The sequence below is a fragment of the Tursiops truncatus genome, chromosome 2 (genome assembly GCF_011762595.2).
Source record: "Tursiops truncatus isolate mTurTru1 chromosome 2, mTurTru1.mat.Y, whole genome shotgun sequence".
Lineage (NCBI taxonomy): Eukaryota > Metazoa > Chordata > Mammalia > Artiodactyla > Delphinidae > Tursiops > Tursiops truncatus.
The window spans coordinates 37496368-37514169 of NC_047035.1; the positions used below are offsets into that span (position 1 = coordinate 37496368).

Consider the following 17802-nt stretch of genomic DNA (forward strand, 5'->3'; position numbering starts at 1 on the left):
AGTACTGCTCAACACAGCCACTGTGATAGATGTCTGTTAGCCATTTCAAACTGAAGTCATCAAAAGACCTGGTTCTCGTCCAGTCTCCCCTGACTTGGTCAACAGCACATTATTCACCAAGATGCTCAACCCCAAACCTAGAGTCATCTGGATTTAGATTTTTATTTACCTGCCACATCCAAACCATAAGCAAGTCTTGTAAACCCCACCTACAAACATAGTCTTTTTATCTTCACTGTGATCACCCTTGTCTTATCCATCCTAAAAACTACCCAAGACCATTGCAATAGCCTAATGAGGGCTTCCCTGGTGGCGCAGTGGTTGGGAGTCTGCCTGCCGATGCAGGGGACACGGGTCCGCACCCCATTCCGGGAAGATCCCACATGCCGCGGAGCGGCTGGGCCCGTGAGCCATGGCCGCTGAGCCTGTGCGTCCGGAGCCTGTGCTCTGCGACGGGAGAGGCCACAACAGTGAGAGGCCCATGTACCGAAGGAAAAAAAAAAAAAAAAAAAAAAGAAATAGCCTAACGAGCTATGGCAGGCTGTATTTTTCACAAAATGGCCACACTATTACCAGCCCCACATGCTCTTCTAGAACCTTCCCTCTCCTCCCTTCTCTTGAACCCACGTGGGCATGCGTGATGGCCTTGATTAATAGAGGATGGTGGAAGTGGCTGACGTCTGAGGCCAGGTCTAAAAAGGCAATACAGCTTCTCTCTGGATCTATCTTTCTTGGGACATGCACCTTTGAAGCCATGAGCTGCCATGTAAGGAGTCTGGCTACCGAAAGCCTCCAAGTGGAGAGCCCACAGGGAACAAAGCCCAAGGAGCCCCAGCTGCTCCAGTTCCTGGCTGTCTGAGTCTTTCCAGCTCAAGTACTAGACATGAAAGTGAGGAAGCCTTCAGAGGGGTCCAGCCTCAGCCGTCATCTGACCGGAACTGCCTGAGAGCCCCCTGCAAGAGCCACCTAACTGCCCTGACAACCTCCAGAACTGTGAGAGAGAATAAGAAATGTTTGTTGTGATGCGGCAATAAAGAAGTAGTACGCTGGCATTCCTGCTTCTTCTCAGACCCCCACTGACCCCCAAACCACCTTCCTCAGAGCAGCCAGAGGACATTTAAAAAATACAAATCGTATCGCGCTGCTTCCTCTTCCAACTTCAATGGCTTCCAATTATCCAGACGGTCATCCCGCTACCTCACCTCCCCCAGAATGCTCCTCCCTGACTGCCTATCGAGTCCATTTTCCATCACTGGCTACACTCGTCACACGAGCCTTCTTTCTTCCTCTGCTTTGCTAAACTTGTTCCCATCTTGGGGACTCAGGAAAACTCTTCCCTCTGTCTGAAGGCTCTCCCCCCAGATCTTTGCACAGCTGGCTTCTTCTTGTTATTCAGGTTCCAGTTTAAATGTTGCCTCCCCAGAGATGACCCAGTCTAAAGCAGTCACCCAGCCTCTCCATCACCGGCCCTGTTTTAATGGCCTACATATGCCATGTTGCAATCTGATATTTCCTTTAGTTTTTGATTTGTCTGATCTCCCCTACCAGTCAGACAAATTAGTATTTTCTTGTTGGTTTACTGATTTGTCTGATTGCCCCCACGGGAGCAGAGGTCTCCTCTTGGTCCACACCGTATACCCAGCACTTAGAACATTGACCAGCAAAGACCAGATGCTCAGTTAATATGTGAAGCCTAGATAAATGAATGAGGCAAGCAAAGGATTTCAGAAGGGTGCTGTTTTGTTTAGCTGTCCCTCTACAGTGAAGTGTGGTTCGATAGCTCAGTGCAACATGCCCTGGGAACTGCCAACTAATTATTCTAGTCCTGTGCTCATCAAGCAACTTTCTGATTGGAAACGTTGTTGCCTAAATGAATTCACCCTCCAAGAGGAAGCAGGAATCCCACTGTAAATTACTACTTTGTGGTAGTCATTTATACATTAGTCAGTGCTTTAAATGTCTGTCGCCCCAAACTTCCCCACTCTACCTACCCATCTCCAGTCCGTCTCTACTCCCACAGCCCAAGAGAGCTTCACTATTTCTGGATGAATGGATAAGATTGGGTTTCTGACCCCACAAGGCTAAGGCTGAGTAGGGTGCCCATGACCAGCTGGCCTCCCCATCGCAGAAAGCACACTTGAACGTCACAGAAAACGCAAAACCTGAGGCGAACGACCATCTTCCAAATCAAGAGCACCCTGCAGTTCCCACACTGCTGCTGCGCATGTCCTACCTTCAGCTCATGGATCAGACTTCTTGTTTGGTGGAGGCTGTAGCAGTCCTGGCTCTTCACTGCAGACAGAAGGTGGCTGGTGTAGGTGAGCAGGCGGAGCAAGTCCCCCTCGGAGGTGGTGAAGTACTGCCACTGCCTCACCAGCTCGTCGATGTCACTCTTCCTCTGCCGAACGCCCTGGGCAGCACTCTGCCACCTCTCCTTCAGCCTTGTGAACTTCCAAACAAATTCCGGTCTTGGGAAAAATAGATGGTTAGAGAATTCTGACCTCAACATGTAGAAAAAATAACCATCAACATGTAATAGGAACTTAGATTTGCTATTTATGTGCACAATTTACATGGAAAAACAGTTCTTTAAATCTGAGCACCATTCAATGTAAACATGATGGGGAACTTGGGGCTGGGGCAGGGGCAGTGTGTGGGTTGGTGAAAGGTGTTTATCACAAGATAATTGCACATGGCCTAGTATTTTCCTGGCATGCGTGACAACCACTGCCTTAAACAAACTTAAGCTGTTTTGTTTTGTTTTGTTTTTGCGGTACGCGGGCCTCTCACTGTTGTGGCCTCTCCCGTTGCGGAGCACAGGCTCTGGACGCGCAGGCTCAGTGGCCATGGCTCACGGGCCTAGCCGCTCCGCGGCATGTGGGATCTTCCCGGACCGGGGCATGAACCCGTGTCCCCTGCATCGACAGGCGGACTCTCAACCACTGCGCCACCAGGGAAGCCCCTTAAGCTGTTTTAACACAGATTATGCCAAGTGCTTTATGGAAAACTAAACATGGGATCAATGGGAAACAGATGAACAGGTAGGTCCCTTGTAATGTTATCGATTACTTGAGGGTTGTATGCTACATAATTTCAGCAATAAAGGACATGCTTTCTGCAACCACTCAACTATTTATTTCCCAGATAGACAATGTCCTTCACATGATAAATAAGGCCTTTTATTTATTATGGGAAAAGTCATGCTTTGCTGTACTGATCAGATCAAAACTAGTTCATCATCCTGAAATTGGCTTGGATTTTATTACTTCAGAGCTAGGAAAAATGGGTTTTATATTTCTTAGTTATGTTGAAAGAGGATTCAGAGGTATATGGGTGATGATGGGGAGGAAAATAATGCCTATGGAGACATTTGGAGAGGTCATTTAAGGCCAGGCCCCCTCGGGCTCTGTTGGCAATTTCAGCAGCTATGCAAGCAGGTACAGTTACTGTCACCAGGCTGCCTAAGGGGCTCTGCTCAGCCTGACCGGAACTCCCCGGAGACCCCAACCTCATGTACACAGCATAGAAAGAAGTCTCTTCTTTCACAACTGTGACATAGCTATCTACTGGAAACAGCTGCACTTTGAAATTTATTTTTTAAATAGCAAAACATCATGAGGCTGAAGGCAGAGAGGAAAACACAATTTAGAAAAATCCTTTGGGGTAAAAACTTAGATAATGGTACTAGGTGGATGGGTGCTTGCAAAGCATCTGGTCTGCTAAGCCCACCCATCTACCATGGGGAAAAGGGCCCCTGATGTTTTTATGGCCATGAAGCAAGACTCCATCCTAATATAAAGTCAGAAGACCGGCCCCATGGTGGTCTACCAATGACGTGGTCGCAGGCACTGATGTAGTCAAGATTCACATGGTGGAAGGCCCACCAGGCTGCATTGCCTTCCACGTGCCCACAACCATTACGAGTCCCAAAGAGCTTACCTCTTCTCTATTTCTGCTGTGTCCAGGAGTTGTAAGCACTGGGTGACGTAAGAGTCAGCAATTGTCTGGTTTATAGAAACTTCAGCTTCTAACATCTGTATATGAATTAAAATATGGGAACTGTTTTTGTGAATTTCCTAATAAAATCTAAGCTCACAGAGGATATGTGAGGTGATTAATTTTCAAAAGATTTGAGGCTAACTGCAAAAAATGCTTAATCATCACAACAGTACCTATGAATATAATTAGAAGCAAATAGGTCTAATAATAACTACACCTAAGGCCCATTATTGGGCTTTTTCTACTTGTTAGGCACTGAGTAAAACATGCATTGTCTCACTTATTCCTCAACCTTACGACTTAAGTAAATACTATCAGACTCATTTGAAGAGGAGGAAACTAAGATGTTCAGTAACTTATCAAAGTCACCCAGCTTTGCCTGGACAGATTTCATTTTCAGTGGATGATCTTAATGTAACAATGCAGACTTAAATCAGTTACACTAAAAAGTTACAACGCACTAATCATGCACGTTTTGGAAATGCAGGGTCTGCCTATAACCACCAGGAGCACTCTCAAATACATGTTAGCATCAGCATGGGGAAACTCCTCTGTGAAATTATTAATGCTACAATTATAGTTATACTGGGCGCTTCAATACTTTACAAAACTATTCAGTGTAAATGCAAAGATGACTTGAAGTATTTTAACATGCTCTTGGTAAAGTGGTACCGTGTTCGCATTATGCAAAAGCAACGTTGTGCTAGAAGCTTCCACCTACTGTAGAAAATCTGGGAGTTCTGTCATTAATAAAATAGAGCAGCAAAACAAAATTTTGAAATTTACGAAATGTGTGAGAACTTTACAAATGATCAACCAACAACTGAATTTGCTCAAAGACATATATTCTGTGTTTAGGGGTTGAGGATTGATAGGTACTCTCTGTATTTTATTTTATTTAATCTCTCTTCCCCTGAGTCCTGCCCCAGGCTGAGGGGTCCAAGGTGGCAGAGAGCACAGGTTTATTTACCTCATACGTTTTCTGCTGTTCCAGGAGAGCAGGGAGGCTGTCAGCAATGTTCACCTTGAGCATCTCTTCTATCTTCTCCAAAAGCTGGACCCACTTTTCACAGCAATAAAGAAACTTTTGATTCAATCCAATCCCCTGAAGTTCACTACGAAGGTTTAAAAACAAACAAAACAGAGCCATATAACAATGACATTACTGGGCTCAACTGTTAATTTTGCCTTAATTGAAACAGAATGGGAGAGCTGGGCTGTTCTGACCTGCAGCGTTCCAGTGCTGTCGCCGTGGCCCGAATCCACTGCCGGTTCACATTTTGTAATGTCTTCACAGCTACGTCACTAAGTGGGAGCTTGAGGCTTACTTCATTCAAATGCTCAATATCAGGTGACTGGGCTGTCAGTGCCAGCACATGATTCTGTGAAAAAGAAATTAAGTTCCAGATTTTTGGATGCCAATAAGATATCTGGATTATGAAAAGGCTTCAGAAATCCTACAGACCTTCCTTATCTCAAAGAAGAGGGAAAACTGGGGCCTAAATAGGTAAACGACTTGCCCACAGTCAAATAGCTAGTTAGTGTCAGAATCGGACCTGAACCCAGATCTCTCAATCCTGCTTTTTTCTAGAACAAGCTGCACACATGGCCAGAACTGAAATAGCCCAGGAAATAGAAAGTGATCTCAGATTTTTGTCTTTGAAGAAGATGGAAATGAGCTTTCTTTTTTAAAGGACCCATTCTGGACCTTCAAGTCCCATTTAGTCTGCCAACAACTTGACCTTCAACAGAACATGCAGTTTATTTACAAAGTAAATGAAAATTCAATCCTTAAAATAACCCTAGCAAAGCGTGGTAGTTACACATCAATATTATGGTGAAATCATAGGAAAGCAAACTCACCGAAATTTTATCTTTAAGACAATATTCCAGGGACAGCCTCTAGGACAACAATATATTAAGCAAACATCCTTCACCATATCCATGTTCTCACTACAGAACTCTGCCACAATAGTCTAGGTCAGGGTCAACAAACTTTTACTGTCAAGGGCGAGATCATAAATATTTTAGCCTTTTATGACCCATATGATCTCTGTTACAAATATTCAACTCTGCCCTTGTAGCATGAAAACTCCCATAGACAGTACGTAAATGGTGGAAGGGCATGCCTGTGCCAGTAACACTTTATTTACAAACCAGGTGAGGGGCTGCATTTAGACCATGTGCCATAGTTTGCTGACTCTTAATCTAGGTTATGAATATTGGTCCTTAGGAGTGTGCAAGATCCAGAATTCTTTCATTCTTCCATTCATCTATGTTAACTATACTAAACTTACTAAGGTAATAAAGAAGGAAAAAATTATACCATTAATTTAATAGGGCATTTTACTTTTTGATCTTCAACTAACCAGAAAAATTCAATTCATCCCAATAGCCAACTGCTAGATTATTTTAGTTCACTGAAGCTAACTAGTAAAGACTTCAAGATTTAAAAGTCTACTAAAATTACTGAGGCATATTACTAAAATAGATCTCATGACCCAGCAATTCCACTCCTGGGTATATATTCAAAAACAACCAAAAACACTAATTTGAAAAGATATATGCAACCCAATGTTTGTAGCAGCATTATTTACAACTGTCAAGATATGGAAGCAACATAAGTGTCCATCGACAGATGAATGGATAAAGAAGATGTGGTACATATATACAACGGAATATTACTCAGCCATAAAAAAGAACAAAGTTTTGCCACTTGCAGCAATATGGATGGATTTGGAGGGCATCATGCTAAGTGAAATAAGTCAGACAGAGAAAGACAAATACTATATGATATCACTTATATGTGGAATCTAAAAAATACAACAAACTAGTGAATATAACGAAAAAGAAGTAGACTCACAGATGAAGAGAAAAAACTAGTTGTTACCAGTCGGGGGGGGGCAATACAGGAGAGGGGTAGTAGGAGGTACAAACTACTGGGTATAAGATAGGCTCAAGGATGTATTGTACAACATGGGGAATATAGCCAATATTTTGTAATAACTGTAAATGGAAAGTAACCTTTAAAATGTATAAACATTAAAAAATTGAAAAAGAGAAATAATCGACAAATAAATTGTATATATTTAAAGTGTATGGGACTTCCCTGGTGGTCCAGTGGTTAAGACTCCGTGCTCCCAATGCAGGGGCCCTGGGTTCGATCACTGGTCAGGGAACTAAACCCTGCATGCCACAACTAAGAGCCCGTGTGCTGCAACTAAAAATCCTGCGTGCCACAACTAAGACCTGCCACAGCCAAATGAATAAAATAAATAAATAAATAAATAAATATTAAAAAAATAAAAAAGCAAAAAAAAAAGTGTAAAAAAAAAGATCCCTATGTTGTCATACTTTTCTAGATCTTAGGGAAAACAGGTCAAGAATGAATGGCATATCAATGACTGTGCTCAAGAGTTAAGATGCACATAGATGACAGTAATTCACTTATTTTTTATTCTATGGTGAACCTGACCCCTTAGGAATGACAAATATTGGCAATACCAGGAATAAGTCAGGATTTCCTTCTTTTTCTTGCTGGTAGAGTTTATCCAAATTCTCTTCTTCATGCGTAATGAGACTTTTTAAAGAGTCCAACTGGTCCCCAAAATCCTTGAACTGTGACAGAACAAACTAGAACAAGAGAAGTTTTCATTAGAAACAATTTTCATGTGCATCTATAACAGAATCAAGTGCAGCCTTGTGATAAAAGTCCAAGCTGTTTTCAGCCCTAAGCAGTTCATTATCTTGAATTCAGAACACTCCTGATACGCACTTTGTGCCTTTGGCAAAGTATGAAGCCTTCACAGGGATGGAAAGATCAGTTGCTTGACAGGGGCACCTAGAGGAATCCTGCTAGCTAAATATTTTTTCCCCGCTGTGTGATATTGGAGCCCCATGGCCTTCTATTCAGCTTTTTGATAATTCATGCACTAAAGGCTTTTCAAAAAGTGAATAAAATACATAACAAATGGTCGTGCTTTAAGCAGCTACTCTATGACTCAATTACCCAACTTGGAAATTCAAATAACTATGAGATCTGAACAGTGCATGAAATATATCACTTTAACATGTTCAATAAAGAAGAAATGTATGCTTAAGATCTGCCCATTGCCCATGTGATTGAAGAATCACATGACTGAAGAATCATGTCAAAAGGTAGATATGTTTCGGGCATCTTTATTCTGTGGTTTCCCTAAGGTGCAGCCCACAAAGCACTAATAACTATCACTTCGCAAGATATAAGGAATTGAAGGGAGTGTGCAAATGTCCAAGACTTCAAGTTGAATAGAAAACTAAGATGGACCTTAAATTCATTTGTTTTCATAAGCAGCATCTTTTCCAAGTAGGAAGCCCTCTGGAGGGAGTGCATTTGACCAGAGAGGAGCACGTGGGTGTTGGGCTCTGCAGGCTGTGGGAGTCGATCCAGGAGAGTGGAATCTTGGAGAAAGGCTTCTTTTGTCTTCTGCACATCATGCTGCAGCTCCTGGAGAAGAAAAAAGTGATCGCAAAACATTTCCTCCTCCTTTCCCAACAAAAATCCCCAACTCATGCCACTCCATCAACATCTAGGAGAATTTCTGCCCTGAAATAGTGAGTGTGGCTTTTTGTTACTGTTTATTTTAAAGAGATAAAAAAGCTAAGCCTTCTTTATATGATATCACTGGTGCTGTTCTGAAATTTGTCAGTTCAGAGCTAAAAGCAACCATGGATAAATAGAGTTGGGGCTTCTAGTTTACAGAAACTGGAGATGACTTGGGTACAGTCTTATGTTTTATATTTCTAGTCAGTGAACACTTTAAGGATCTGCTTCAATGCATTTTAAGAATCAATCCAACCCCGTCCTCTGCCTGACACTTTGTGACATAAATGGATCCATTTGCAGAGAGTATAGAATTTCATTGACCAAGACGATTTTAGGGCTGCTCCAGAAATATTGCAACTGTGTGAAATTTCTGTTTTTGTTGTTTTTCAAATGCCAACAGATTAGATACAAGTTGTTCAGAAATATGGTTCATATCTGTTGGATTCTTGTCTCTAATTTAATTGGTTAATACTTCTTTATTTGACCTATAGTATTAAAAGATACAAAATGTACCCGGTCACCTAGTTTAAAACTAGAAAGTATTTGCTTTCTAGGCATTCATTAACATAATAGAATAAAACCACAGAGGAAAGTACACAACTCTTAAATAATAGTCTAAAAATCATTATATCCACAGAAAAGCCTTATTAACATGGTGGTGAATCTAAATGATTACTCATTTAGATTAGATAATTATTTAGATTATTTAGATAATTATTCATGATTATTTCTAAATCAAGAGATTCAACATCTACTATTCTTAGATGACCACATTCAGCTGATATATTTCTGCTTTTATTGGAGACTTTGTATGAAGCTTTGGCTTTAGAGATGTTCCTGCTAGAGTGAAAGGGGAGATTTGGAAGGAGGTGGTGTCAGGTGCCCCTGACCCAGCTACCTGCTGTGTGGCCCTCACCTCTGAGCCACCACCTGGCTCTCCCAACCCCACACGTCCCTGTCTTGCCTGTGTCCTACACGGTCTGCTCACACACCTGTCCTGACCCACTCCTCCCTCCCTGTGGTCTGTCTAGTCCCTGGGTCATGGCCCTGTCTGTCAGGCTGTCTTGGCCTTGGTTTTCCCAATGGGCTTAACGCCTACCTTTACGTCCCGCAGGGCTGGGGGCAGGATCTCTGCCAGGTTGTTTCCAGATGTGTTGATGTTTGCGAGCTGTTGGTACTTTGCTTCCTGCTGCTCCAGTCTTGCTGCAGCTTCAGCGTGAGCACTGTTATATGCCTTCCAGAGCTGTAGCGGGCTCTGGGCCCTCTGCAACTGGTCTGCAATGTCTTGGTTTACCTGCGTCCACCTGTCAGGGCAACATGAACAACAGGAACCCCATCCATCCTTTCCTTTGCAGCAAAAGCACAGCGCCCACACTCTACCCATAAGTTAAGAGCAGATAAATTAAGACGACGTGTTCATGTCTTTTCGAAATTAATGCCATCATTAATATATAAACAGAATTCCAAATTAGGATACTTCATTGACTTTATAATTCTCAACAAAACCCGCAAAATTTGTGACTGCCAGGAAACACCTATTGTATGATGAATGTCTCTTAGGCAAAGGTGAAGAAAGTACTGAACTGTTTGCCTGATGAAACTTCCTCCACATGGGAGGGCCTCTTATTTTATAGAGGGGGTCTTTAAGTAGGCCTTATTTAAATTGTGTTTATGTCAAATTTATTTTCTAATTACAAAAGCAACATGTTCCTTATATGAAAGTAGAAATAAAAAACAATATATTTTCCTACTTCTCAGCAAAGGGTATTTATTTCCTATGATGTTCTAAATTTGCTAACGTTTTGTAGAAATACGGGATGGTGTAGGACTAATTTCTTTGTGGATTGAGAGAAGAAAATGGCAGATCTTACCTGGTACTTGATAATATTTCATTTGTTCTTTAGAGAAAAGTTAATTCCTGTGTATTCTCTTTCTACTTAGGCCAATTTGCATCAGAAAGTTACTCACTTGGTAAAACTGATCTTAGTCACATGAGAAGAGAAAACTGCGTAGCCCTCAAAGGATGCTAGCACACAATCTATGAGGGAAGGCAGCAGCAGAGTACCCAGGCCCCAGATTTACATAGCTGGTCTCCATGGCGGGGGGAGTGCCAGGCTAAAAATCAACTCTGGAGTCCAGGCAAACTTAACTAGAGCTGTTGATGAAACCCAGTTAGAGACCTCGGTTTTAGAGTAGATACCACCAAGTTATGAACAACTGCAAATATTAAAAGTCTTTTTGCATCCATGAAAATCAGCTAATTTTGTGGTGCTGGCACATTCATTGGTTGTATGATTTGTTTTTTGGATTCTCATTTATATGCACTGTTAAACTGCTACAAAAACTAAAAATCGTAATAATAAGAAAAATAAGAAGTTATTTTCTGTAATACATTTTTCATTCTATTAAAATTGAAAAAAGCAGAAATTAAAAATTTTTGTTTTTATTCCATACTGTGGACTGTAATATCTTGCCTTTCTTTCCCATTTAACTTAAAAAATTTTTCCCATGGGAAAAAAAAAATTTTCCCATTAATAAAAAATAAGTAAGCCTAAGTTTAAATGGCTGTACATAATGGTCTATAAATGGTCTTTTTTTGTTTAATTACCAAATTCCAGCTTAGTATGGATATTGGGATAATTTTCAATTTTTGCTTGCAAAAATAATGCTCAGATAAACTTTGTCCAAAGGATTTTTTCTGTATTTCAAGATATTGGTCTTAAATTAGACTTCTTAGAGAATTATTGGGTCAAAGAATATAAATATGTAAATATTTTTAAGGTTATGGGTATATGTTCAAACTGCTTTCTGAAAGCATTATAATATTTACATTCTCACCCAAAACACATGAGAATGCTTGTTTCACAATATCCTCAACCCCGCTGACTGGGCGAAAAAGGTGACAAATGGCATAATTGCTTTACTTCTTTGTATTTCACAAATCTTCTCAGAACCACCGGTTTTTAAATAAGATTTTCCCCAATTATAAATACAACATATGCTCACAACCCCCCACAAAACATGTGTGTTTAAATCTATCCATACCTATATTGAGATTGTCTACCCATCTACCTACCTACCTACCTACCTGTCTATAAAGAGAAAGTGAAAAAAAGACAACTGACATCTCATTAATCTAGAGATATCTACTGTTGGCATTTTGGTGCTATTTTCTTCAGTCGTTTTCAATATGCCTTCTGATGTATTCTTGTGCCAACAACTGAATGTGTATGTGCACTGGTGACAACTGAATCCCTTTAATAGCAACCTGAACCACCGTATGTTTTGAGGGAGGCCCCCATTACTGTATGTGAAATTAGATACGTGTCTATCTTTACCCTCCCTCCTCCCCCTCTTCCACTAAGGACTGGATCTAGGGCTGAGGACACCACTGCAGGGTACATAAATGTGGTGTCCCTTGTTCAACATATATTCAAAATTGGTTTATAGGAGAGGTTGAATCTGCAGGAAGGAAGGGTGGAGAAGGCCACTGAGGGTAGCTTAATCTCTTCACCACTGTCTGGAACAAATCAGCTTTGGGCCAACTTTCATATCCCATCCAGCTATATAAAAGCCTCACAATCAACCAGGGCCACACTCCTTAGAAGGAGTTTTCTATCATAAGTAGTTCATCAAAGAATTCCTCCCAACCTCACAAATATCTCCTGAGATGTATTCTAACATCCCCTTACTTCCACCTTATAATGTTTCCAGTGAGACAGACTGCCCATCTGGCCACCCCTTAGCCTGTTTCTGCCTGTTGGTTTTGGTGCCCTTGAGGATCGTATTGGGCATTTAGCCCACTGAACGTGGCTACACTGGGGCTGTACTTAGGACATTTCTAGATTGATTATACCAAACACTTGTACAAGGCAAGTAATAGCCTTCACAACGTCAAATCTTACGTGAACAAGATCCTTCCAAGCAGGAGAGACCAGAATAGTATGAAACCAGTTATCTCAGATGATTAAGAAGGCTTTACCCAGCCTACGTCCCTTCATTTGTCACACGTCATTAAGATAAAAATATCTGCTCTATCATTCAAATTGCATCTTAAAGTGTACCTTGTGTGAGTATTTTGGCATTTCTCTTGAATTATTTCAGCAACTGAGGGGCAGTAATCTTTGAGTTTTCCAATAACCTCCTGGAGTTTCTTCCAACTCCCTTCACTGCTCTCAGCTTCATCTTGAAGAGTCTAGGAGGACAGAGCAGGAATGTCAGTTGCAAAACAGCCTGGCCTCGTCCAAAGAAGGCAGCAGCTGGTCAACACTTGCCGCTATACCACAATAATGTTAACACTCAAACTTTAATAGGACAGGGATAAATTACCAGAAATGTGAAGAAGAAAACTGAGAAGGCATTCTTTCATGGGGCTAGCACTTGAAATAGCATACTTAAAAAAAAAAAAACACCCCAAACCCAAACCTTTAAATTGTGAAATAATATGGACATGAAAGATGAAGAAAAATTCACAGTATACTTGTACCAAGTTTCACTCATTTGGTTCATGTCATTCATTTTGAAATTTCAAGTTATACTTTTGATGCTGCTGTTTAAAATACTGTTTCGTGTTTCTCTGTGGAGAACATAATAGTAATTGTGTTCATTTCTGTGCTTCCTTCCATTGGAGATTTTCTGCCAATAATGCATTGTGCCAAGATCTGGTTAATATACCTGAAGGTTCTGCACCTGGCACCTCAAGGCCTCTAATGATAAAACCACAGGTTTGCTGTGTTCCATGCAGTACCAGAATCGGATCGTCATCATATTCACTTCATCATAGAGTTTATCATAAGTCTTCCACTCCTGTAAAACAGACTGCATGGAGGTCTTGAGCTCACTGACCTATACAAAAAGTAGAAACATATTTAGGAAATCATCGACAAGAGGCTCTCTCATCTTTTTTGTTTCCCCCTCCTAAGGACTCTACCACCGTATCCAATTTTGGCATTTTAATTTGAGAGTGGAGCTTCAGTGATTCACTGAAGGTGAGAAGGGTGGGTCAATGAACAAGAAATATCAAAGAAGGTACGTTTTAGAGTAGCTGAATGGAAAAGAGCCCTGAGACCAGAGCCCCCAGCACAGAGAGTTCAGCCTACAGAGGGACAGCCCAGGGAAAAAACACTGATTGAGGAATCAGAATCTCAGAATATACATTTCAGGGACACCCTATTAGCTTTCTGACCTTGGGCAAGTTATTTAATCCTTGAGTCTATTTCTTCCTCCACAAAACAGATATAATAAATGAAAACATAAAGAAAATAGTGTCTGTGAAAATGCTCTGAAAACTGTAAAGCATCATAAATGTGAAGTGTTAACCTGTGTTACCTGGCACTTAAGTCTGGTTACTACTGGAGAGCAAGCAAAACTTGGAGAGCATCATGCTTGGCCAAAATGATGGGCAAGTGCAAAGTAGGAGGAAATGCAATGGTGGCCATATTTTATTCTTTAATGTGTTTTGGTAATTATGAAAGGTTGAAAATTGAAGCATTTAAATGACCTCTGACACAATCAAGAATATACAAGTATATAAATCTTTATATATTATGTAAAGAACACTTATATCTCAACAATAAAAAGACAACCAAACTCAAAAATGGACAAAGGATTGAACAGCCATCTCTCTAAAGAATATATACAAATGGCCAATAAGCATATGAAAAGACACTCAACATCCACAGTCATTAGAGAAATAGAAATCAAAACCATGAGATACCCCTTCACATCCACCAGGATGGCTATAATCAAAGTTGGATAATAACTAGTACCGGTGAGACTATGGAAAAATGGGAACGCTCATACACTGCTGATGGAAGTGCAAAGTGGTGCAGCTTCTGTAGAAAAGTTTGGCAGTCCCTCAAGAAGTTAAATACTGTATAGAGTTACCATATGACCCACTAATTCTACTCTTAGGTATATGCCCAAGAGAACTGAAAGCATATGTTCACAAAAAAACCTATACACACACATTCTCAGCAGTGTAGGAGGGTTTTAATGTCTCCATATCCTTGTCAACACTTGTTACTGTCTGTCTTTTTATTGCAGCTATCCTCCTGCAGCCTGTGAGCATCTTGAGGGTAAGAACCATTTATTTTCTTATCATTGCACCCTTGGCAGTGAGCACAGTGCCTCACAAAAGATATGTTAACAAATGACTCACACAGATATATATGTTAAGCTCACCCCTACTTTTCTGCCTGAGTCCTGGGGGAAGAATGAGGCTGAGGGTCACCTATGGATTTCATTTACATGGGTTATTCCCAGTTCTCCCTTGGAACAAATGGTTGAATGTAGATTTTAGTAGATGACAAATAATCCACAATAAAGACTCTCTGGGAAACATGGACACACCTATAATAGGTTAGTATTTACAATTTCTCCCTCCATTTGTGGGGAAATGTCAAAGTTGCAGTGTCTGAGGATGCCTGCCCTTTGTCTTTTGGTGTTCTTCCTCCCAGAAGGGGTAAATGCAGACTTTGACATGCCTTTCATACAATTACCAGATGTCTTCCACAGTCTTCTATGCTTTCTCCTCACCACATGCTGTTTCTCGCCACCTCTGGAGTTTTCCCTAGGCTGACCATGCTTCTAGCTTAATAGAGGCTACATGCGATAGGATCACGCCCTCCCTGAGGCATCTCCCTGGGTGTGGGGAATCTGAGCTGCTTCTTCATAACTGCTCCTGTATATCTGGCCAAGAAACAACGCCAGATGCTCTGCTGGGTTTGGGGTTGGGGGTGGAGACATTTTTGTGTGTGTGAGTACATTAGACAAAACAAAGATAACCAGGTGGACTTCTAGCTTGCCAAGGATGTGGGAATTTGGTGACTTTGCCTCTGAGTATCCAGTGAAGGAAAAAAATAAGAGAGATCTGAAATGTTTTTCTCTACTTCACTTCAGTAGTTTTCACAGCAACTTTTCAGTTTTTGGTATGGAGCGAGTGTCCATTATCAAACAAGAAATAAGGTAAAAGAAGGATACGTGGAGAGAAACAGTACGCTGTAAATGAATTCTAGTACCTGGTTGATAACACTGTTTTTCTTTTGAAGTAACTCATCAATTCTAGATGCTGTATCTTCCAGCAATGGCATTGTCCCACTCTCTGAAGTCAGGTAACTTTGTCTCAATTCATCCAATGCTTTGGATTTAACTGCAAGTTGATTTTCTATATCCTGGAAGGGCAAGAGGAAAAGGTTTTCATATGCACAATATTACAAAACAATTAATAAGGGGTAAGAGGTAGGAGTCTGCACTTTTCAAGTAATAATGCCAATAGAGTATATAATTTAATAACATTACACAGAAGACATTTTAATCATATCACACTCTCAATTCAATTTTTACAGTGAAATTTTGTAATATGAATTTACAATATTACAATATGAGGTTTTACAATACTTTCCATTATTACATGGCTCTAGATTTTAGAAGAGTCTAGGTAGGAAGTCCTTATCATCATGGTATAGTAGAAAGAGTCTAGGAGATATAGTTTCCATTCCACGTCTGCCCTGTACTGGCTGTTGGACCAAGCGTTAAGTCATCAAACTGCCAAATCTGCATTTTCCCATCTGGAAAATAGTGACGACATCCCAGGCCTGAGTAACTTAGCACTCAGGTGAAAGCAGGGTGGCCGGCTGGGGGTGCTAGAGCACTGAGCTTCCAGTCAGGAGGTGGCTGTAAACACTCTAAAATGGAAATGGCTAGTGGGTAGTTAGAAACAGGATACGACCATCTGAAAAGATCTCTTATGGAGGTGTTGCTGCCCATATACTATATCCAGTATCATTCTGTAACCTTCTAAGTAGAACAGGGGTCTGAGCCGACTTTCCAGCCCCAACAGTGAGAAGCTCCATGCCTTTCTGTAGGCGGTGCAGAACCCACGTAACCTGTGCCGTCTACAGCTCTGGGACAGTGGAACTGCTCTCAACAGGAGTGACACAATCAGGGCGGTGGGGAGGGAGGAGTAAACGCACGTTTGGGTAAGGGCACCTCAAAGACCAAGTGACCTGGCAAATGATGACTGAACGAAAAAAGGGCACAGCCAACCTGCTCTAGCCCAAATGGGATTTAGACAGTGGTTCTGAGGGAAAAGTAGTCCTTTGAGAACACATTACACAGTAGGTAAAATAAAACCATTTTCCTCTGAAGAAACAGAAAGAAATACTAAAACTCATGGAGGCTTCAGAGTAATTTTGTAAATACTGGAGAAATTAATAAAAACACAAAAACTGGAAAACATCAAAATCAAAATTCCCGTAGAACTTTTTTTTGTCTGCACCGTGCGGCTTGTGAGATCCTAGTTCCCCAACCAGGGACTGAACCCAGGCCATAGCAGTGAAAGCACTGAATCCTAACCACTGGACTGCCAGGGAACTCCCGACATTTTTTTCTTAGGAGTAGCATTCAAATCTCTTAAGAACTACCATAACCATGAAAATACTTCTGTTTATCATTTAAAAACAGCATTTTGCAGTTCTGTAAAACACATGGACACATCTATTTTATAGAAGAAAGTTAAGTAGCTGGGGGCTTTGAGGAGAACCCTCAGAAACTACAGCAGCTTGCCCTGCTCCCTGGGGCAGGCGTGGTAACTAACAGCCTGACCAAGCCACACTGGACAGGTGCTGTGTGTCTTCTCACCTGACAATCCAGGAGTGTCTTCTGCACCGAGACCACACTTTCAGGTTTTTGTAAAGTGTTCAGTCTCTCCTCTTGTGCCTCCATCCAGTTGTTCAGAATCTGTATTTTGTTTTCATTCTCAGTGATACTTTCCAAAAGTTGTTCTAATTGTTGTATCTACCAGTTATGAATAAGAAAATAAAACTTTCTTATTTTAAACCACATGTTTAAAATGTAAATGTCGTGTTATGTTATTTTTAATAGGATAATTTTGTTTCTTCTCAGATTTCTAACGTTTTGCACAAGATTTCCCAACAACTTTCGGAATAAAGATTCATAAGTCAGGAAATATGAATTATTTTCACCTTTTTAAAAAAAATCTAACATTTGACATGAAAGCTAACCTGATAAGAAAGCTGGCTGTTCTGGAGTTCCACAATATCTGTACAAAACAAAATCATGTTGCTAACACTCAATATTTTTTCATTGCATCATCTATTGATATATGTAAAGCTTAAGAAATTTTTTTTCCCCAGACTCTCTTCATTGGACTCACTTAAAAACTGTCAATATAAAGAATATCACAAATAATGCATCAA

The 17802-nt window shown here is 40.8% G+C and overlaps 1 protein-coding gene across 10 annotated transcripts in view; it reads right to left on the reverse strand.

The window, feature by feature from the left end:
* SYNE2 (spectrin repeat containing nuclear envelope protein 2) overlaps positions 1 to 17802 on the reverse strand; it is a 331838-nt gene that overhangs the window by 54867 nt on the left and 259169 nt on the right. For all 10 annotated transcript variants that reach the window (XR_012329953.1, XM_019922908.3, XM_019922901.3 and 7 more), the window contains 11 exons: positions 17225 to 17380; positions 15604 to 15756; positions 13259 to 13429; positions 12649 to 12779; positions 9684 to 9888; positions 8306 to 8485; positions 7504 to 7632; positions 5227 to 5381; positions 4970 to 5114; positions 3940 to 4034; positions 2234 to 2468 (listed from right to left, as the gene is read on the reverse strand). Coding sequence is in view for 9 of the 10 variants with exons in the window: in XM_019922908.3 (XP_019778467.2) it covers positions 2234 to 2468; positions 3940 to 4034; positions 4970 to 5114; positions 5227 to 5381; positions 7504 to 7632; positions 8306 to 8485; positions 9684 to 9888; positions 12649 to 12779; positions 13259 to 13429; positions 15604 to 15756; positions 17225 to 17380 (1755 nt within the window). In the remaining variant the exon portion in view is untranslated. The remainder of the gene's footprint in view (positions 1 to 2233; positions 2469 to 3939; positions 4035 to 4969; positions 5115 to 5226; positions 5382 to 7503; positions 7633 to 8305; positions 8486 to 9683; positions 9889 to 12648; positions 12780 to 13258; positions 13430 to 15603; positions 15757 to 17224; positions 17381 to 17802) is intronic.